The sequence below is a fragment of the Engystomops pustulosus genome, chromosome 2, assembly GCF_040894005.1.
Source record: "Engystomops pustulosus chromosome 2, aEngPut4.maternal, whole genome shotgun sequence".
Lineage (NCBI taxonomy): Eukaryota > Metazoa > Chordata > Amphibia > Anura > Leptodactylidae > Engystomops > Engystomops pustulosus.
The window spans coordinates 89,137,831-89,159,929 of NC_092412.1; the positions used below are offsets into that span (position 1 = coordinate 89,137,831).

The 22,099-nt window shown below is 39.3% G+C and overlaps 1 protein-coding gene across 19 annotated transcripts in view; it reads right to left on the minus strand.

The window, feature by feature from the left end:
- DOCK9 (dedicator of cytokinesis 9) overlaps positions 1 to 22,099 on the minus strand; it is a 164,046-nt gene that overhangs the window by 36,573 nt on the left and 105,374 nt on the right. For 11 of the 19 annotated variants that reach the window (XM_072135485.1, XM_072135486.1, XM_072135470.1 and 8 more), the window contains exons 19-37: positions 21,364 to 21,456; positions 20,209 to 20,332; positions 18,672 to 18,793; positions 18,469 to 18,555; positions 17,266 to 17,355; positions 15,392 to 15,507; positions 14,826 to 14,895; positions 13,430 to 13,555; positions 13,270 to 13,341; positions 11,373 to 11,519; positions 11,166 to 11,249; positions 10,854 to 10,965; positions 7,949 to 8,127; positions 4,075 to 4,185; positions 3,847 to 3,970; positions 3,239 to 3,372; positions 2,415 to 2,529; positions 1,695 to 1,761; positions 1,360 to 1,407 (exon numbers count right to left, since the gene is read on the minus strand). In XM_072135485.1, the coding sequence (XP_071991586.1) occupies positions 1,360 to 1,407; positions 1,695 to 1,761; positions 2,415 to 2,529; positions 3,239 to 3,372; positions 3,847 to 3,970; positions 4,075 to 4,185; positions 7,949 to 8,127; positions 10,854 to 10,965; positions 11,166 to 11,249; positions 11,373 to 11,519; positions 13,270 to 13,341; positions 13,430 to 13,555; positions 14,826 to 14,895; positions 15,392 to 15,507; positions 17,266 to 17,355; positions 18,469 to 18,555; positions 18,672 to 18,793; positions 20,209 to 20,332; positions 21,364 to 21,456 (2,021 nt within the window). Of the gene's footprint in view, positions 1 to 1,359; positions 1,408 to 1,694; positions 1,762 to 2,414; positions 2,530 to 3,238; positions 3,373 to 3,846; positions 3,971 to 4,074; positions 4,186 to 7,948; positions 8,128 to 10,853; positions 10,966 to 11,165; positions 11,250 to 11,372; positions 11,520 to 13,269; positions 13,342 to 13,429; positions 13,556 to 14,825; positions 14,896 to 15,391; positions 15,508 to 17,265; positions 17,356 to 18,468; positions 18,559 to 18,671; positions 18,794 to 20,208; positions 20,333 to 21,363; positions 21,457 to 22,099 lie in introns of all 19 variants that reach the window. The other 8 variants (XM_072135479.1, XM_072135477.1, XM_072135474.1 and 5 more) reach the window with 1 other exon arrangement.

Here is a 22,099-nt window from a genome sequence, read left to right on the forward strand (position 1 = left end):
TTGACTACCCCATTGATATATTTTTTCACACAATGTACTTTAAGATTAATAATTGGGTCAAAATGATTGAGGAAAACCCAAGTCAATAAAACTCCTTTGGCCTCAAGAAGACTGCGGAATACCTGCCAGGGCCAAACCGGTACAAGTACATGGCTGGGAGGAGGAGGGGTTAGCCCTTCCATAGAAGGTCAGACAGCCACTCTATTCTGGCAAAATATAGGACAAGTCTGATATTTAGCACTGTGTGACCTCTAGGACGGCCATGATTTAGTCACAATTTCTGAGTCCAGGTCACTGTTCCATAAAGTTTGTGTGCATGAGGCATTGACATATGTGCTCTATCCACATGTCTCTAATACAGCTTAATAGCATAGTACCAAGGAGGGATCACATTCTGCAAGGTAGTATCTAATCTAATTTTAGATACCGTAAATGCTTTCATGACCTAAAAGATGGCTGGTATCCAGGAGGTGAACATAATGAAAACATTAACTTTATGGGGAGCAGTCCAATACTTGTCATGTATATCTGTTTAAATTTTAGGCTTGAGAGAGTCATGTGGGCGGTCATAATTGGTGATTGACTACTATCTCATGAGAAGGATCTCCCCATTACTCTAAAATCGGAATGTGAAAAGTTCCCTTTAAAAAGTTCCCATGAACAAAAAAAATTCACCGTTAACCAGGAGATGCATATTAGCAACCTTAAAAAATAAGCTATAAACACTATACTTCTCATGAAATTCCCAAAAATGTCTATCACAGACTATATTGATTTAGCAGTGTATATTTAGAGGACAACGTTTCTAAACTATCAAATACTGCAGAACTGTTTATCATGTCAAAACTGGGTCTGAAATGTAAAATAAGACAGCACTACATAAATAAAAATTAGTATTATCTTGTAACACTGCTGGTGTGACATAGGAGTTATGTATGTAATGACACATTACCCATGAGGGTAAAATAATCCATACTCAAGTGAAAGTTGGATTTGGTTTATGGCTTAAATATTGGCTACAGAGTTAACCCTGCTAACTATTGCATTGGATGTCCATTGTTAAGGACGCACTGTAAAGAACGTCCGCAGCTTATCCTGCCATAAAAAGGCAAATTTCTGTGACAGCTTTTATCCTGCTGAGGATTGGGAATGATTTGCACCGCTAGTATTTTACATGGCATGTGGAGTGGATTTATTCAAATCCCATTCACTTTGCTGTGACTGTATACCGCTGCAGATTACTGAGCGCAGCTAGCAAACCATGTGCATCCCAAGCTTAAGTGTTGAGAAAGGACCAGAATATCATTATAAACCCAGTATAGAGGCAGTAAATATACACAGATTAATGAAACACTATACCTGGCAATGTATCGTTTGCCCATATACTGGAACTGATGAAGACATACTCTGTGGAGATGAAGAGAGACACACAAAACATTGATGAAATGTCAACTAATACCATAACAAGGATAGGAAAGAAAGGTTTTTTTCTAGTTTATTTTATTACATCTACAATAGTAATAATAGACAGGATACAGGTTATATTGTAAAATAATTGGAATATAGAAGTAAAAAAAAATTTTCTTGGCAAGTTAAATCATAAAATCACAATTAAAAAAAAAAACATTAGGTTTTGGTATTCCATTTATATCGAACATTCAGAATACACCGCATTATAATATGATAATACATACTCAGAGATTGTGAAGAAATCCATCAGTTCTGATGTTGTGGCTTTATTCCAATATGTAAACAGTGCATCTGAGGAACAGAATGAGTAAATGGTTGATCTATAACAGACTAGGGCTACCTGCACAAGTCAACAATCAGACGTGAAAAACTGACATTTTTTTCCATTTTTCATGGATGATTTGTATCAGTTTGGCATCTGCTTCATGGACCTTCATTAAACGTTAGTATATGAGTAATCCATGAAAAACTGTTTGACTAGGACATTTTTACGGATTAAGAAAAGATAACTTCCGTGGTCACTAATATAATAAAAAGTATGGCATTTAATGCAGCCGTTCCCCTTATGTAGAATGAAAAATAAAATTCTCATACCTGTTTTTCACTATTTGCCACTGGCACGTGACCATTTTCTTTATAAATTTTGAAGTTGATTCATAAGTATAATAATGCCATAAATGTATTTTTTAAGGTTTGGATGCTAAAACATGCGACCCTGCACTGTCCTGAAAACACCTTCACAAGGAGAAGAGCAAAGAACCCACTATAGCTCACTTCACCCTCTCATACCTTATCTCTCAGGTAGGGAACTTTTAGATTGAAGGAGTAGATTGCAGACTATTTCACATTTTTATACTGTTGGTGTATCAGTGTTTTTTACATTTACATTTGGTTCAACAATGTACAAGCACCTTCTTGGATGCATTATTCAGGTTTCTACTTACCATCAGACATGCTTTTCAAAATGTGAAGGAAGCACATGAGTAAGCTCTTAATTTCAGCCTGCTCCAGCTTGTCACAGCGAACCAATGGATTTCCTAGTGAGCCTCCGTGCTGATTCTGAGATTATAAAACAAGTAGCTATCACCATCATCAGTATAACACTGGACTGACTGAGCTAGCATCAAGCATTTACGTAGTATCTACAAAGCTTTCCAAAACTGGAACAACACTTCAATACTCTCACACACAGATGAAAGGAAAGCTTCTAATTATTTACAGAAAATGCAAGTCCACCAGATTATAATACTGTTTATTTGCTGAAGTGATGAAAATATGCAAAGATCAGTGAAAGGTGGTATATCACTGCAAATCCATAACCCAGCATCAGATTTATAGAATATATACTTTTGCATCTGATGCTTAACACATGCTGAAACCAGATCATAAAATAATACTTCTGGTTGTGGAGTAGAAACATCAGCATGCAATACATTCTCCGGCAGTAGAGGCACTGTCAGCAGAGAAAAATCCATAGTGTATCGGTTTCTCTTAGCAGCCTGGGTGTAGTCCTCTTCCTCTCCACTAGAGCGCAGGGCATGTGCAGAATGCCTCCGGATAAGTCTGTCCTTCTGCACAGTGATTGCATAATAAAAGTTGAGGAAATGCTTAAGCCATTAATTAACTCACCTTTTTACAATATACATAGTATATAAGAGCACAAGCAGTATATGCTGAAAGAGGTTTTATTGTGAGTTTATAAAGTGAGCTCAGCCGATCATCAGTCAATGTAGGTATGAGAATTTGTAGTAATGCACACTTTACTTACCTTGTCTAAAGAACTGCTCTTATCACTGTTCCTCTCAGGAAGGCTGTTCCCTGAATCTGTACTTATGAGAGACCCCCTGGAATCTGCATTTCTCACACTGTTTATGTTGGGAGTGGATGAATTGTGTGGGGAAGCTGCAAAAATAAGCGTCAGAAAATGTATTTTAGAAAATAAGGTAGCATACGTTCAGAGCAATTGTCATAAAAGCATTTACAGCAACTCTTAATTTACCACCATTCCCCAAAAAAAAAGCAAAACCCAAAAGGCCAGAGTGTACAGTAGTCTGGTATTGCTATACTGGAATATAGATATGATATACAGTACCAATATCCACTCTCTCTATAAAACAATATGAAGATAACACTTAACAGATAGCAGTTGGCTAAATGCTCGTACACATGAATGCTTAGCCTGGCTGAACTGGGATTGTGGAATAAGGATCTGGATTTTTCTCTCCTCTGGCTGGTCCTGCTGAGGTGTAAAGGATTTAATGTGCATGCATTTACTTTAGGCCAATATCTTCTGAAGTGTTCCATATGTGTACACTTTATTAGTAGCTTAGACAATGATGACCCCTGCACCATGCCACAGCACATAATCTCACTCACCTGTGCCAGAGATGACACCAAAAAGGTCTTTATGGAGGTTATTATCTAATGTATTGCCTGGTTTCTGTGGTGTTACCAAAGGATTTCCGGCAGCTACGTTAAGTAAAACTTCATCTTTTGCATTCTTGAAGAAAGATAAAAATAAAAAAATAATAACCTTAATATCTCACTATGTATAAATGGTTAATGATGAAATCAAGTAGATGTGTGACTACATTGTACACTTACATTCTGAGTTACAGGGAATGGAGAGGTATCTTTCACATTTATCCGTTGAACATTTTCAATCAGGAGCCCAAACAAAGGCAGATACAGTGTGGCTATCCTCGCTTGCTGACTCTGAAAAAAAATTGAGATACCTGCTATAGGTTCCAGGAGAAATATTTGGAGAGAAAGAAAAAAAACAAAAAAAAGAAACAACGTCATCTTTGTGGGCTCGCGGTCTCTGTTCCAAAGGCTACGGCGCAGGGTACGCGAAGGGTAGCTGCTTGCTGAAGCTGGATTGGTAGACTGATCGCAAGAGGATACTGGGGTGTGGCGTAGGCGCACCTCAGCTCCGGCTACTCCACGCCCCAGTAGCCTCTTTAGTAAATTTGCATATTAGGGGCATTAAAAATTATTAAAGATTTGGACGACTTACCGTATTTTCTGGACTATAAGAAGCACTTTTTAGCAAGAAAAAAATCTTGCTTAAAAAGTCCCTGCGTCTTACAGTCAGGAGAATCCAGCACTGCCAGACCCTCCTGACCGCTGTAAGGGAGATCGGGGGCTGCCCAGATACAGAACTGCACCCGATCTCCCAGAGAGGAGAGCCTCCGTACTGCTCTCACCTCTCCCCGATGTCCTACTGGTACAGGACCTGCGGTGATGTCAGAATCATGTGACTGATCACATGATTCTTACATCACCACAGGTCTCGTACTGCCATGCAGCACTGGGACAGTGTAAGAAGGAGGAGAATGGGGGTAGTGTGTGTGTGTGTGTGTATATATATCTATATATATATATATATATATATATATATGTGTGCTGAGTGTGCATAGGTGAGCTGAGTGTGCATAGGGATGGATGATGCAGTGCTGAGTGTGTAAATGTATGTCTGTGTGTGCTGTGCTTTAGAGCGACCAACAGGGATATTTTAATTGGTGTAAAATATATTTTTCCTTTTTTTGGAAGCCTAAATCTGGGGTGCGTCCTATAGTAAGAAGCGTCTTATAGTCCAAAAAATACGGTAATAGGTAGATCCATGGTGGTAGGTTTCCTTTAAAGCAAAACTTTATGGGCTTTCTCAAACTGCAGGAGGAGCAAGGAGGTGTGGACAGAGGTGGATAATCATTGGTTACTACCCTGTAAGAGTCTTCCTATTCAATGGGACCCCTGTGGAAAGATATAATCATAATCCATATTTGCCCTTTTTGAAACATTATTGGAGTCCTCAAGGTGCAATTCAGTTGAAAGCCGTGACAGAGCAGGGAGCAATAAGTTGCTGATTAAATTGTTGTGTCGGCAGTATGTGATAAGTGGGTTTTGGCTGTAGTTTGGGCACTTGGCCTCTAAAAGGTTCACCATCACTACTGCAGTGGGTGTATGCTGCAAAGGCCCTGTATACTACTGAGCCTGGTGGTGACGGGAGGATCAGTGGTAGGAGGGAGGGAGGTAAGGTTTAAGGCAAATATTAGGGTTTTTTTCCCTAATAATCAAACCTGGACTTCCCTTTATAGCTCCTGCCTAGAGTAACATTCTTTGCACTTTAATTGTTGAATTTATTCACTTTTGGATACATGACTAAAACAAATGGATGCATCCCTATAGAAACTTTCTGCTGCAAACTATAATTAGTGCAAAGGCACTGCTAAGGAGCCCTAAATTCTAAACAATCCTCATATTCTTTGCTGACAAAATATGTGGGAGGATTTTAAAACACTTGCACTTGTTAAAATTCTGCAATGTGGAAAAGTGTTTACTCAGCCATATGCCTACTGCAAATTCTGAAAGCCCCCCCCCCCCCACAAGAATGAACTTGGCATTGAAATATCATCAGATACCCTATCCCTGTATCCAGATAACAATTGCTGAGGCAGAAAGAAATGTACAAATAATTTGTCTTGGATATGGGAAGCTATATAAAACAATACAAATTATCATGCTGTAGCAAAGTATACAAGATGTCTGTGTAATAAATGGATTCTCTGCTGCCTGGTACACATCACCCTTGCACCCTTACTTCAGATGCAGTGCTGTCAGAATGTCATGACTAGACCACAAAGGGTCTGAACAGTATTGGGGAAAGAGCACAGACAGTGACTACTAAGGGTAACAAGTAAAATCCAAACAATGAGCAAAGATGTGAAGGAATGCTTTTCCGGATAAAAAGTCTATGGGCGAGATGTATCAATGTGTCTAACATCAGACGCGTGTACGGCTAGGTCAGAACGATCACTGTGCCTGATGCTGGATTATAAACTTGGAGTTTTACTAAAGTGTTTCCCCCAAAATAAGAGTGTCTTAAATAAATTTTTGCTCCTATAGAGGCACTAGGTGTTATTTTCAGGGGATGTCTTATTTTAAAATGAGAAAGAACGATTGTTGAGCAAAAAACATATATCCTCATAACTCCAAACTTTGATTTGTAAATGGAATTTGATGGCACTATACACAAGATTATAATGTTTCTTCATGCCGACTCCATTTTGGAATCATTGGCCCCCAATCACTCATGTTTAGCAACAATGACCTCTTCTTGTCCTGGTAGGTGCTCGTAGCGTATTTGCAGTGCAAGAGTCAGTGATTTCATCCCATGAATTCTTCACCCATGTCATAACATCTTGGAGTGGGGTCATGAGGAAAAGTCACATGCAGCATCCCTCCGTCCTGGTTGCATGTGTAGGAATGTGAGGTTTCTACTGCCTACATGTGACCGCCGGATGGCAGGGTGAGTGGGGTCATGCAGACCCAAAAAGAACAGATAGTGAAGTGAGTGCTGGAGTAGACTCATAGGCAGCAACCCTATAACAGCGCCATCTTGTCTCTGAATGTGATATCCAAAAGGACGCCGTAGACGTTAAAGGGAACCCGTCACCACTATTTTCACAAATACAGGTAGTGACAGGTTCCTATAGAGCTCTAATAACTATCTGACACCCTGCTTGTAGCTAAAAATGATTCCCCTGTGATTCCCATATATTCAACTTTATAGTTTTATCTGGTAACTAAGCATGGCTACATGGAGTCCAGGTGGGCGTGGCCTCCTCGGGCTGAATCCAGCATCTCCTCCCCATCCCTAACTCTGTATTCTGCTATAATGTCATGTGACCAGGGTGACATCATCGCAGGTCCTATAGCTTTTGTAGCATTAGGAACTGTACACTAAGCATATATGTCATGAAATCGCAGCATATTTTATCACATAAAATCACAGCAGCCTGCATGGAGAGGAGTAGAAGTCCATGGAGACTGCTGTGATTGTTTTATGTGGTCAGATATGTACATGGGGTATAGTTTTCATATTAAGTAGCTCAAGGACCTTTGATGATGTCACCATGGTCACATGACATCAGGCCATGCCCCCCCGTGGACTCGCTCCAAAGCTGCATAGATACCAGGCAAGATTATAACTCTGATTTTATGGGGATCTGAGGGGAACAATTTTTAGCTAAAAGCAGGGTGTCAGATAGTTACTAGAGCTCTATAGGAACCTGCCACTACCTATATTTGTGAAAATAGTGGTGACAGGTTCCCTTTAAATTGGTTGGTCAATCTCAGGATTTCAGCAGGACCAACCGTTCAAAGTATATTATTTGTATTGTGTCCATGCTACCTCGATAATGTTATCAACAGAGAAAGAAATATAGGCTGTAGCTTATGCATTATGGATAAGCTACAAATACGGTCATCTCAAATTATCACTGGCACAACTTACTGTGGCCGCTGCCTATATTATGAGGAAACTGGGGCACTAAATACTGGAACTTGTCCCCATTGACATTCAAATGTTTTGTAGACTAATACAAATACAGGTATTCACTAAATGTAATTTTTGTTCTATGCACTATACTGAATGTATTTTACAACAATTTCTCCAGTTTGCTCAGTTTTTACATACTCTGGTAGAATATCGATCATCAAAGGAATGCTTGATCATCAAGCTCTTCAGCACGCTTATGGCAATTTGCCGGATATCTCTGAACTCTTGCAGTGCGTTTCCCACCTCTCTAAGCAGGAGGCCCACCAAGAAATGGTTCTTGCAGAACTCATCTGTCAGTGTGTAGTCAAGCTGGAGATCTGTAGGAGGAAAAAAGAATTCATTAAAGGCTAATAAATGAAGCCATTATGTTCCAGCATTTCATAGAGTGCATTTCATTGTAACAAACCAGTCAACAGTTTAATGATCTAAGATGAACATAGAAGTGACACTCTCATTAGTATTACTGGGAACAGGCTCAAAGTAACAGCATCACATATAGCAAGATAAACGGTTCATCTGTTAGCTACCCCATTAGAATGACATATACTGTACAAACAACATTTTTTATTTGTCACAGTACAAAAAAACGTGGAACAAACTAAAATTCGGCATCTAGACAACTGCAAAAACTGCCACACACTGCAAACCCTGCACCTACCTACAGAAGGGTCTAACGTCTCCATTGTTGGTGAAAGAAAAGCTAATTGATAAAAATAAACAGAATGGAAAAAAAGAAATTCTTATAAAAAAAACCTCTACCTGCTTATATAATTCTTAATTTATTAGTTGTTACTTTAAAGGGGTCATGTAACCTCATTTGACTAATATACTATCCTGGACCGTAAAAGGACATCTCTGAACCAGGGGCTTTAGTTTACACAAAGTAAGCGGAGAAGAAATTAATAGATGTATATTGTTAGGCTCCCCAATATGCTTCCCCCACACATTGCAACACACAAGAAGTAAAGCCCTGTGATTAGGCACACAAAAGTTGAAGCTGAAATGTGTGATAAACTTGGGGCAGCGATAATGATAAAATCGCCCGTTGTCTTTATTTCCATCAGACAACAAATAGGACATGCAGATAACAGAACACTGATGCCCAGCTGGCATTATTTAAGATAGTAGAGTGCCCCCTCACAAAACATAGGAGCCAAGCTGCTCTATCAACTATTATAAGGACACTTTGCTGTGTTTCTCAAAAAACAAAAAAAAGAGTATCATTTCAGTATATGTAAATATGTATAATCTTTTACACACATACTAGTTTTATTTCACAATGGGTTTTTTTTGCAAGACATAGAAAAATCTGTTTAGCACAACTTTTCCTCTGTTCAATACACAAACTCCTGGTGGAAAACAAACGGATCAGCTATTTATTTACATAGAAGTCAAAGAGGAAACAGATAAATGGATAACAAGTGCTCTATTTTAAAGGAAATCTACCATTTGCTTTTATACATTATGAACCAAACATAGCTTAAGAATGCTGTAGCTGCACTAATTAAGAAACATATCTTATTCAATCCCTGAGCTGAGTGGTTTTGCTGAAAAAGCTATTATAACATTATGATAATGAGGCTCTGTCGCTCCTGTGGCTGCCCCGTGCACTGCTCCAGACATGTCCTGCCCAACATAAGCCGAGAACACGTCATCACTGTGTTGTCCCTGACAGGCAGAACTAATCAATCGCTGCACCATCCCCCAGCTGCTGTGTAGGAGTCATCCAGCTCAAGTTGATTAGTCCTGTCTGGACAGTTCTGTAAGCTCCATGTGTATAATGTGTTTATGTAGGCACCCAGCTTTCCCAAGCTCCTGCATTTTATAATATTTTTTTTTTTTTTAGCAAAACCGCTCGGGTCATGGATTAAACAAGATATGAACTGCATTAGTGTAGCTACAACATTCTCAAGGTATGTTTGGTTCACATGCATTAAAACAAATGGTAGATTTTCTTTAAACATCTTTTGAAATCTATGAGTGATCTCTTTCTTTCAGAATTCTGAGGAAAATATTGGAGTGTATACTGATAATGGAAACTTATTTTTTTTTAAATTTTTTTAGCACAAATTCGGAACTTAACAATTGTGGCAAGATTGGAAAACTTTCCGTAAGCAATGTATTTTCTTTACTTTTCCTGTACTTCTAGAAAATCCTCAAGACATTAAAGGAAATCTACCATCAAAATCAAGCATGATAAACCGGGAACACTTACTCATAGATCCAGGCACTGTGACTGTGGTAATATTCTTATATTTGTTATACATGGTCTTCCTTCTTCTAAAGTCAACTTTTAGAATTATTCTTATCAACCTGAAAAACTCTGGTGGCCGTTTCCAGAGCCCTTCTGGGCTGTTACAACGAGCAGGCCCCCCATGCACTTTCTGCTCCTGCTAGATTACACAGACAGAGGGAGGTGGACCAGAGGTCTAGAGGCTCATTAGCAGAATGTTAAAAGGCCATGGGATAACAATTATAAGATTACCAGAGTCACGGTGCCTGGATCTAGGAGTAAGTGTCCCTCGTTTATCATGCTTGATCTTGATGGTAGATTTCCTTTAAATATAGTTGTACATATTGTCTTAATATTTGTATGCATCTACTATACATAATTAAAAACAGATCTGGATTGACAATTAAGGTATCCCCTAACCACAGGATAGGGCTAACTTGCCGACCAGTGGGGATCTCAGTGATTGGAACCACAGAGATTATGAGAACAGGGGTCCATTGTACCCCGAGATAGAGAGCAGCATGCACGAGCTGCTCTATTCATCTTTATGGTGAGTACAGTATGGCTATCTTCACCAGTGCCATAGAGATGAATGTATCAACCGTTGTATGCACAAACGGCTGCTCTCTTCATCTCTGGATACAAAGGGGGTACAAAGGATCCCCGTTCTCCTGATCCATCGAGGTCCAATCACTAAGGACTCCACTGATAAAGTGTATAGGAGATAAACAAGTTCTCATGTGACAAACAAGTTAAATAATACTTGTTCGGCCAATTATATGACAAACAGCTCTAAAAGGTTAGCTATACCTTGATATCTTTGGATTCTACCCTTTCCAAATGGCATTGGCAAGTTCAATGGAATGTAGTGCTCGTGATTGCAGACAACTCTGAGAAACTCAAACTTGAATTCAAACAGCGTCTGGAATGAAAATGAAAGAAAAAAAAAAACATACAAAATGACAGCCGGAAATTGTCCAAATATTACAATGGAATAGAGGCCCTCGACTGTCAAGTGGTGTATATAAACCCTACAAAAGAGGTAAAGCTGGCATCATCTAAAAACATTATCTCTGGTTATTTATTTCCACTGAGCACAAGGCCAGCGGGGACCCATCTTACCTTTGGATCTCCTGGAGTAAAGAAACTCATATAGTTGTTAATTTGCTTAAAAACAAAACCCCGGTCCATAAATGTGAAGCACCTCTGGAAAACATGAAACACAGATTAAGAGGAAGTCATGAAATAAATTATACTTGTGAAGCATTTTCTAAAAAGCTACACATTTTGAATGAGGCTATTTGAGTTAGAATGACAAAGCTTTATTACCTTAATGAAGAAGGCAAGGCTATGGTTAGCGTTCCTGGAAGCCTCTGGATTGTCCTTGAACTTATGCGTTATGTGCGGCATAAGCATGTTCACCAGGGTTTCTACCGCATGATGAAAAGACGCAGTGAATCTTTGGTTCCTTAGTAACTAGAAAAAAGAAAAATATACCACATGTGGCAGCATGGAAATCATGCAGACTCCGTAAATGGGGATCTTGCCATGTGTAGAAGATGACAGTCATGACATATGAGAATGGTTAAGCAGCCAGAAAATACGGACCGTGGCACTTTAGTGGTCTACAAAGGGGAAGGGAACGGAGATGCCTCTATAAGCCCACTGAAACACCTGTAACATATAGGTTGCCATAACATATTAAAATGGTCCCCAGGTCCTTTTGAACTAATTTCTAGTGGCAGTAGTTTATGGTCAGCTCATTGCAGACTAGACTCATAGTGAAATATTAATCCTAAATAATTCATAAACAGGTTATTTTTTGTATAACCAGAATCCCAAAAGCAGAATTAAAAGTGATCTAATCAAGTAAATACTAGTAAAAAAAATTATCAATCTTCATGTAGATAATTATAAGAATAAAGAAATGCAGAACTATTCATCATCTTAATACCATAACACCAAACCTAAAAGAATTTCTTTTTGCTTGTGATTCTAATCCCAAAACAAACATTTGTACAAGGTGTGAGGGGTTCTTCTTAGGAACTGAACAAATATTTAATAAAAAAGACCAAGTAGTTATGATGCAACAATCTATGAGCTGTTACACTGTAGGCAGATTGATAAATGCTGAATGCATCAATCCAATGGAAAATCTGCATACAGCATCTACACTTATTTACGGACAGTCTTGCGGAGGCTAAAAAAGCTTTCAGAGAGGAATAAACCCACAACAGGATGACACTCATTTATGGAAACGGAAATCTGTTTCCATGGTAGTATTTTGTGGTAACACCAACCATATAATTTTCACTTTAATTGTGGCACTGAGGGTTTTTATATAAACTTACCACCCAGAACCCAAAGGTCTTATTTGTGGTATAGTAAAATACATAGCACTTTAAATGCAATAACAAAAGAATAAAGCATGCCATTTTATACATTAGGGAGGCTTAGTACAATATTATAACATTATTCAGTGCACTTCTCAAAGAGTAAAAAGGATGGCGAAAACTGACTTGTTGTGGCTTCTTTGGGTAGAAGGTATTTTGTGCAGTATATTGGTTAAAATTGCCTAACTCTTATCCATTTAGTTGCTTGCAAGGCATCACTTTTTTGTATTTGTAACACATTTTCATATAGATTATAAGCTTTGTTGGGCAGAAAACAAATCCCATCCACATGCTGTGTAAAAACACACACCACAATATGGCTGGTACTATGTTTTGTGAATCTGTAAAGATGATATACGGTGCTAGCCACTCAAATATCAGATAGAATAATAATAATTCCTTTATTTATTTAGTGCACACAGATTACACAGAGCTTGCCAAATCAGTCTACAACCAAGAGGGAAATCAGTGCTTCTTTACCACAGTATATTTAACCAGCGAGTCCCCATCTTTGGATATCTAAGCCCCTTGAAAAAGTGTTAAAATATGTATAACAAATTAAATTCAGAGTCATGTAAAAACTGATTTTCTGAGGCCAATGTTCCCATCTCTGTGCCAGATTTTTAAAATGATGGACATCGGCAAAACCAAAGAGACTATAATAAGGTCATTTGGGCTTTTGTTCCATGGTCGTCATTTTGCCAGATGAAAAAATTATGTGTGATTCTATTGGAGTCTCCAAAGAACTGATCCTCAACCATGCACAAAACTGAAGATCAACTAATAAATAAGTGTGTTTTTAGAATATCATATTCATTGAAATAAATACATACTTTTACTTTGGAATTCTCCACTAGGTGCTGTGCCATTGACTTGATCAAGACTTCAAAGAAAAACCAAGAATACTGAAAATAAAGATAGCTTGTTAAGAATAAAATTCTTTTCCAACACTGCAAAAATAAAATATGAATGTGCTTCACTCTGAAGTCATACCTTGAGAAGCTTGTTACACGTTAAAAAGTCAGCAGATGGCTTGAGTATTGCAGTCATGGATTTGGCTAGTTCTTCGTGTACAGTTTTGTATTCTGAGGTGACGTACGGTTCTGCCTTGTAGACATACTGATACACAAAGACAAAATTATTAGAGACTGTTTATGCATCAACTAAATTTTACCGTAAGACCAAATAAAATCCGCTGTTGCTCCCAATAAAAATGTAAGAAAAGATGCTCCGGAAAAACATGATTTACAAAATGTAAAACATATCTACATTACTGGTTGTCCATAATGATATGTCAATGGTGGGTGGGACACAAATACCTTGCAGAGTAGAGCAGATTACATAAATCAACATTTCTAATTGAAATATCCACACAGAACTACTGGCATTGTATGGCCGTTATGTGATGTTAAAGGACACCTGTCATCAGGTCTCTGCCACTAGTCCTGTCACTACTAGCTGTTGGAGCAGCTCACAAGGATCCCATCCCAGCCTTTATCTAGTCATTTCATACATTATTCATTGTAAATTAATCTATTTTTTATTATGTAAATGAGGCTGGTCACATGGTCAGAGGCAGTGATGTCACCCCTGTTACCCCTCCCCTCTCCTCCCCCTGCTCATGTCTGTGTGTAATGTATAGTAAAGCATGGCTAGTATGTGTATGTCGTCTGCTGACATGCTGCATCCTCCTAATATACAGGTGAGAGACACAGACATCAGCTACACATGAATCTGACATGTTCTGCTGTAACATGGCTGCATGGAGCTGCTGTATCTCTCCTAAACACACACACATGCACACACAGGCTGCAGGGGGCGTGGCCACCAGTACCAGGAAGCACATCATTATACAGCCTCACATCATTATACAGGCTGTCAGTCATGCACTGGGGGTGTGGCTGCGCCTCCCACTCATGAATAGAGTGGACAGCTTGAATATGCTAATGCTTCATTGGACATTTCACAGGTCATTTGCATACAGCTTTAGGACCTCATTGCTTAGGTTTACAGGCCTGTAGAGGGACAATGAAGGGATAGAGGCAATGCTCTCTAATGGCAGTTTATGAAAATATATTTAGTTTAGGGGGGTTATTTTGCATGACGGGTTCTCTTTAAAGGACATCTACCACCAGGATGAAGGATAGTAAACCAACCACACTGACATTCTGGTCTGTGCCCCCTCTGGCAGGAACTGCTCTTCTTGAGTTTCTGTTTACTGGGTTCTGGTTACTGATCGCATGAGGTTCCATATAAGCACATAAGCACCAACCCCCGTACACTAGCGCGGCATTTGTAAACGTGTGACTGCACCCTAAATCTGAAATAAGTCTGGGTATCTTTCCAGTTAGATTTTGCAACAAACTTTAAGAATCAATGTATAACTTACCTTAACATATGACCTTAGGTAACTCTCCAGCCCCTCTTCATGGCACTGAGAGACAACATGGATAATCACCCTATAAACAAATACCACAATTTTAACCTCAGTAAATAACTATAAATGGCTAAATTAAACTAATCATTTACAATGCCCATTATTTCTAAAGGAGGAGGAGAAAAGAATCGTGTATGTACACTCACTGCAAAAATATCTGATTTCTGGGTCAGCTGGACCCAACCTAGACCCATCCCTCATTACGGGGAGGAAATGGGACACCTGCTCATACGATCAGTGGTGATCTTAGTGCTTGGAGCCCTATTGATCACATTGTTATACCAATGGGTAGGTCATTTTGTATTTGAATTGTATAGCACATATATACAAAAATAAATTAAACAATATGTACAACTATACTTGGAAATTTGCCATCAAAATCAAGCATGATAAACCAGGGATAAACCAGGGACACTTACTTGGTGTCTGGATCTGTGAGTAAGTGCCTGGTTTATCATGGTTGAGATCGATGGTACATGTGATTCATGATATACAGTAGAAATCTCTTCTAGATTTACCTGGTCACATTGACAGCCACTTCCTCCTGAGTAGCCCTTGTGAGAACTCGGAACATTTGGTTGAGAATAGTGGGTAGGAAGGCAATCATGACATGCCCTTCCATAGCATGGAGACTCTAAGATTAAGACAAAATGAAGGGTGTATTTAGTGAGTGTGGAACCACATTTCTCAATTGAGATGTGGTTTGGCAGCTTCAACATTTACAAACTGTGTTACTGAAACACCACAAGATAAGGGTATCCCCACAAAGACAAAGGGGGACATTTACATAAAGTGTTGGTGTCTGCATTGGCTTTGTGACCGACCTGCTCTCGGTAAGAAGACACACATTTAATATTGTGGAGCTGTGCAGATAAATTTCTGGCGCCGAGACCATTTTCTGTCCCTGGGACCAAAATCTGTCCCGAGAACCAGAAATGTGTCCAACAGTCAGAGAACAGGCAACAGTGCAATAGCACTGTTTTGTGTCCCTGCTAGACCAAATTTCCAGTTTACAGCGTCCAAAAATGGCTGTGACACATATTAATTGTGTCTGAGTTTCCACTCCGCCAAAGCCACGTCCCTTTTCAGAGAAGAGTCGGAGCAGGCGGAAAAAGTCGACAGCTAATAAATAGGTAGGAGAGCAGAAGATGCGGTGAAAGCACCACAAAACAGGCGGAAACACCATAGTAAATGTCCCCCAAGATTCTTAAATATTCTCAGGATAAAAAAATAACACTCTCTAATTCACAGTTATTAAAAAAAAAATACAGCATTTCACAGATCCAATTCCAACTGGTCTCATCTCTCTTTTCCTATGTGTAGAGAAACCCTGGGCCCTGATAATCTAAGCACATTGTCAGCCTCTCACAGCACTAAAGAGATCATAAAGTGTCTGGTTAAAGACTCCCTGCCCGCTAACTGAAATTTTACACTGACCATCACGGTGTTACAGGAGCTAAAACAGCAATAAAACCGAGTAAAACTTTCTTTCATGGGAAAACCCTTTTAAATTCAGGTCAATAGACCCCTGTTGGCAATTGGCTGAAATATAGGTTTAAATACATGCCCACGACACACTTGCCTACGCCTGCCCCAAATCTGACAGATGTCAGATAGTCTGACAGACTAAGCTCCATTTGATTGGGGCTATTAAAATGGTTCTCAGGCTGTCAGGAGTGAGTGTTCTGGCATGCTGGAACTTACATGGGCTACTCTCCCCCTCACTTCCTGTTTATCCGGGGGTGTCCAAAAATGAAAGCTACTGTTATGTTCCCCTTAGGGGAGTGGAATTTCACAGTACAGACCAAGATTTTTGTACGTGTTGATGAACTTTGGTAGAGGCAGGTGTGTTGAAAGACAAATATAAAAAAAAGTTCAAAAACAGGACTTCCCTGCTCCTTAAAACTCAAATATAAATCCTTTCTTCGACAAAAAACCTGCTTGTTCAAGCTCAAACTTAACAAGGCAATCCTGACTACAACAGGTGCCTTCATACCAGGCACTGGGTAGGCAAAACTCAGAGCAGTGTTTGCAGTCCCAGACTGGTTGGTCTCAGCTCTCACATGCAGAGGTCAGCTCCAGGAGACAGACCCTCATTCTGGACCTTTTTATGCACGTACTGCAGGTGCAGGTATTGCAGACATATGATCCAGAAGCCCGAGATGGACCAGGAATTGGAAAACCAGACCTCTTTTCCCAATCCAGCTCCTGGGCCACTTTATTCTGGCTTCAATTAGAAGCCAACCTTGGAAAGTCCTTGTTTACCATTACAGACAACAATTTCCCTGGAGCCAAAGACTTGTCACTGGACAAGTAAATAAACTGATGCGTGGTGTAAATCTAATAACTTCTAATTAACAATAAAAACAATTTTCTCATGGAATAGATTTACCTTTAAATATTTGACAAGCTCACTTCCTAACGCCTGCGCTCCAGAGTCTGTTTTCTGGCAATACTGAAAAAAGTTGTGCAAGTGCTGATCCTAAAAGAAAAACACAGACAACATTAATAAAGGACTTTATTTTGAGGAACTGCATTCAGTTTTTTTTTTAAAGCTTCTACCCCTGGGGATTCCTCTATTCTCCAGGAAATTAGAATTTAGGGTGCGTTCGCACGTTCAATTTTTCAGATGCAGTTTTTGAAGCCAAAAGCAGGTGTGGATCATAATGGGCGAGTCACATCATTGAGAGAAGCTGCTGCTCCTCTTTTTTCACTCCACTCCTGGTTTGGACATCAAAAACTGCACCTGAAAAAATGAACATTTGAACACCCCCTCAGGCAAATACAGATCACTCAGGGTGCGTTCACATGTTCTGCTAGAGTCGTGTTCACAACGCAACAATAGCGCACAGGGGGTGGGCCGGGCCCCCGCCCCCTGGTGCGCTAGTGTCCCATTATAAACGTGAATCTAGCGGAACATGTGAATGCTACATTTACTACACAAGCAACTGCTTTACTATCACTTTAACGTCCATAATTTAAATAAAACACAATGTCCTAGATCTCAATGTTTTATGTTCTAGTAATAAAACTTCCTGACATTGTAACATCCTTATTTGCCATATCCCCTCATCGGATAGACTAGATCCGTTTTACTGTATATGCTTGAGCAGGGCTCAGGGTTGGAAAGAGTCCACAGCCTGCCAACTGGGAGAATGCAGGTCTATGACAGGAGAAGAAAATCCCTTGTATGCGTGTAATGTGTTCCAGAGCATCACAGGCAAAGGCAGATCTGTGCGCTCTGCCTGCACACACTGTATCATCAGGAGCGCCACTGACACCTCAAACAATGTGTGCAGGCAGACCGCAGTTTTGCTGGGAGAAGAGAAAGTTGTGGGGATTGCCAGAAGAGAGTACAGAGTTCATTTTATTCTTTATGACAAGGGGTCCTGTGCCTGCTGCATTTCATTTAGGATGGGGATTTCCGGCCATTTCCATAGCGAGAAGAGGCGGCTATAATAGGCCATTTCAGTAGTGAGAAGAGGCGGCTGCAGCAGGACAAATCTCTGTGCATGTTTCTTAACCAACCATCTAAAAACCCTAGAAAAAATGCTGAAACCATAGAATTGTTTGGAGATCGTTTGGACATAGTTACCTGTGCATATACAGTGGACACAAGATGAGTAGCGACCTTTAATAACGGCTTGCCTCCATCCACCCACTTTATTTCGGGCCCAGAATGCTGCTTAAAAAACAAAAAGCAGAAAAAATAAAATTAATAGTGGAACGTTGATTACAGACACCACACATTTTATTGTTCATGCTATTAGCATGGTAAGAAATGGAGACGCTTTATACCTTGCCCATCCCAGGTTCCTGGTAACACAGGTATCCTGCAGGAAGGTTGGCAGACACTGGAACGTTCTGCTCATTGGTGACTACACGACCATCCTTCAGCAGGGGCAGCCAGGCAAAACCAACTGTATGGAGAACAAACAAGCTCACATACCTTGTATGCAAATGCCATTCCAAAAATCACATTCACTTAATGTCAGAGGAAGGCATCATTGTGATCCAAAAGTATAAGAACATAAAACAATATTTCTAGTGTACATTAAAACAGATATTATTTGTATCCCACATAAAGAAGATATTTCTAGGAATCTCTTTTCAGCTGCTCCAGTTTGGAAACTGAAGAGACGCATATTTCCCATCTCACTGTGTTATTTAAGACATTGGCCTATATAGTTGCCACTAAAATTATTAAAATTTCCTCTCCCTTATGAGTCCTGCGAGACATAACCTATATCCCTAAATGGATCACTGGAACACTACATATTAATGTTACAACCCTATAACTCAGCTAACTTTAGATAAAAATAAACGCATGAAAACTATAGTGCATCCATCATTTCTCAGCAGATAGCTTACACAAGCGAGTGCTGCCAAGAATATGTAGTTCACTACTGGTCAGTCCTTTTAGTTCAGGGGAGTGCAATTTTGGATTTGCATTTCACTAGTTCACTTAGTAAAGCAGTGAGGTTTCAAATTTTTGGTTGATACATTGTTGTTTTTCTGTTGCGTTTTTGATTCTGGAGGGTTCCCATTACATCTACTGTTGAAAAATGTGTCTAAAGGAGGAGTTCCGTTTTTTAGCAAATTTCTGTATCAATTCCTCAGAGTTTTCAAGATCTCTGTTTTCTGTCATTCTATAGGAAGCTTCATTGTATGCTTCATGTAGATAGAAATCTGTCCATGGTCATGTGATGCACGGCTCCTTACGTGACCATGAGCTCTTATTGCTGTGCTGCAATATAACGGGTTGTGCACCTGACCATGCACAAGGTTTGTATCAAATGGAAGCTGCCAATGAATCTTTCTTTAGAGTGGCAGCAAGTGGAGATCTAGAAATCCGGAGAACAGTATATTGTAAAACTGTTTAACTTTCGTGAAAAACAAATGATTTCTAGGATACACTCTGAAACACATAAATGTTTTTCACAAATGTGAAAAGACAAAATCAACCGCAAACATTCAATGTCAATTGAAAATGGATACTGGATCCAAAACAGATGCAAGTCAGCCAAGCAAAATAGACGACAACAGCCATCTTTGACAACTGAGAAACAGCTGGGATGTGGGCATCTAGCCATACTTATATAGAGCTCATTATGCAGGGAAACAGAGTAGATGTAAATTAGGTGACTGCTTAATAGAAAACCTCTTACAGAATTACCAATGGTTATTTATTAGTAGCCACAGTGAAAATTGCAAGATATATTTTCATGTGTATTTAAAAATATCTAAAAATAAGCTTTAACATAATAGGTTTTTAAAAGTCATTTTCAGGTTTTATATTCCCTTTAAAAATGAGTGCCCTTTTATTTGCCCAAACCTTGGCTTTCTATGACATCTTTCTTCTTGGTGCCTCCTTTACTTGATGTATCACAGCTGACATGGAAGAAAGTGAACAACAAATGGTGTTTTTCGTGAAGCTGTGTGGGCAGCTCTATTTTAATCTGTAAGAATGGAAAAAACGATGCCTTAAGTGACACATATCACATTAATTCCTCTTCACATCCAGCCAGGTTTAACAAAAGGACCTTTTTATAACCTGAACAAACAAGTCACCGGAATAAGCAGATGCCTCTTGCTATTCTTAGTGACTTGAGAAGAGTAGAAGCACTGACATACATCTGTCCACATTCCAGGTTTTATGGACTTTTTCTACAGTGTAAACAAGACCATGATATAGAGAACTACAGGAAAGTTGCCTGCCAGGAGAATAGCAGCTTCTAAAAATCATATTTGCTGCATAAGTATAATAAAACACTTGTAAAACTACAAGGAGTGTAAAGGATGCGAGGAGAAACTCGAGTTTCTTTTATTGTTCCTCTATCAGATTGGTGGAAGTCATCTGGAACCCTTGCAGCGCTGGGGACCTGGGTCCTCCGGTTTCCTCCCACACTCCAAAACATACTGGTAGGTTGATTATATTGTGAGCCACATTGGGGACAGGGACTGATTTGGCAAGCTCTGAGCAGCGCTGCGTAATCTGTGTGTGCTATATAAATAAATTATTATTAAATTATTATTATTAGCAGTTTGAAGAAACTGCAGTTTTTAGTATGGTGCTGTGGCCACTTCACTCTTAGCCATGCACACACACTGCATTGTATAATAGCAATGATTTGTACTGCAGCTTGAAGAGGCCTTGTGACTGATGGACAAGAGGTCACATGATTGGGAAGTGGGAGCAGCCTTCACAGGAAAGCATAAGCAAGTGTATCAGGTGTCAGGTCCCTGCTGATCTGATACTGATCATCTATGCAGAGGACAAGTGATCATGAAATAAATGAGCACTCCTGACACCTACATTCAAGGAGCTGCCAATTCCAAGAACCTTTGGTGGGTAAGATTTTAGTTTGGCCAATTTCTATTTAACAAGTATTCACAACTTGCAATGTGCATCAAAAGTGATTATTTTGATTCTACCCAAAAAGAAAAATGGTTGCTAATATGAAGGCATTATCAGAATCCATGAACTTACCTCATCATAAAATTCTGGATTTTGTTGATGGTGTAATACAGCAGCAAGGGCATTTTTTACAAACACAGGGCCACCTGGTCTTCCATATATACACTAAAATAAACATAAATATTAATTGTATTAACAGTATCTATGTTACACTTTTTTTTTTAAGTATTTATTTTTTAAATTTTTGAAAAATTTTTACAATTACAATAAACAAAACCAAAGAACAAGATTGTCTGTTACATACTTTCTTCCCCACAATGCAGAATTATTAAATAACATCCATGGTAACAATCAGGATCTTACTGCGTTCCAATATTAACTAAGGGATATTGCGCAATAAATGATAGCAAATAATGTAGCCAGACATCTTGTTACGACACAAATAACTAGTGACACAGACAATCAGTCATACACACACACACACACACATACAAGCACACTCAGTCTCCTTCATCATGAAGAGAAGTAGATACCACATGTGATTATAAGGCTGTATGGGGAGTCACACACCATCTGGACCAGATGCGATCTAACTTTTGGGGACACTTCCTGTTGACATACAGGGACCGGTAGTGGGGAATGACACTGTTAATAAGTAATATCCATCCTTTTTAATGGAGGGGGATCCTGGTCCTTCCACATCATCATCACCACTTTTCGGGCATAATATAAGACAAACCTAAAGAAAATTTTGTCATAGTGGCCATTTACAACTTCATTTATGATGCCGAGGAGACACACAGAGGGA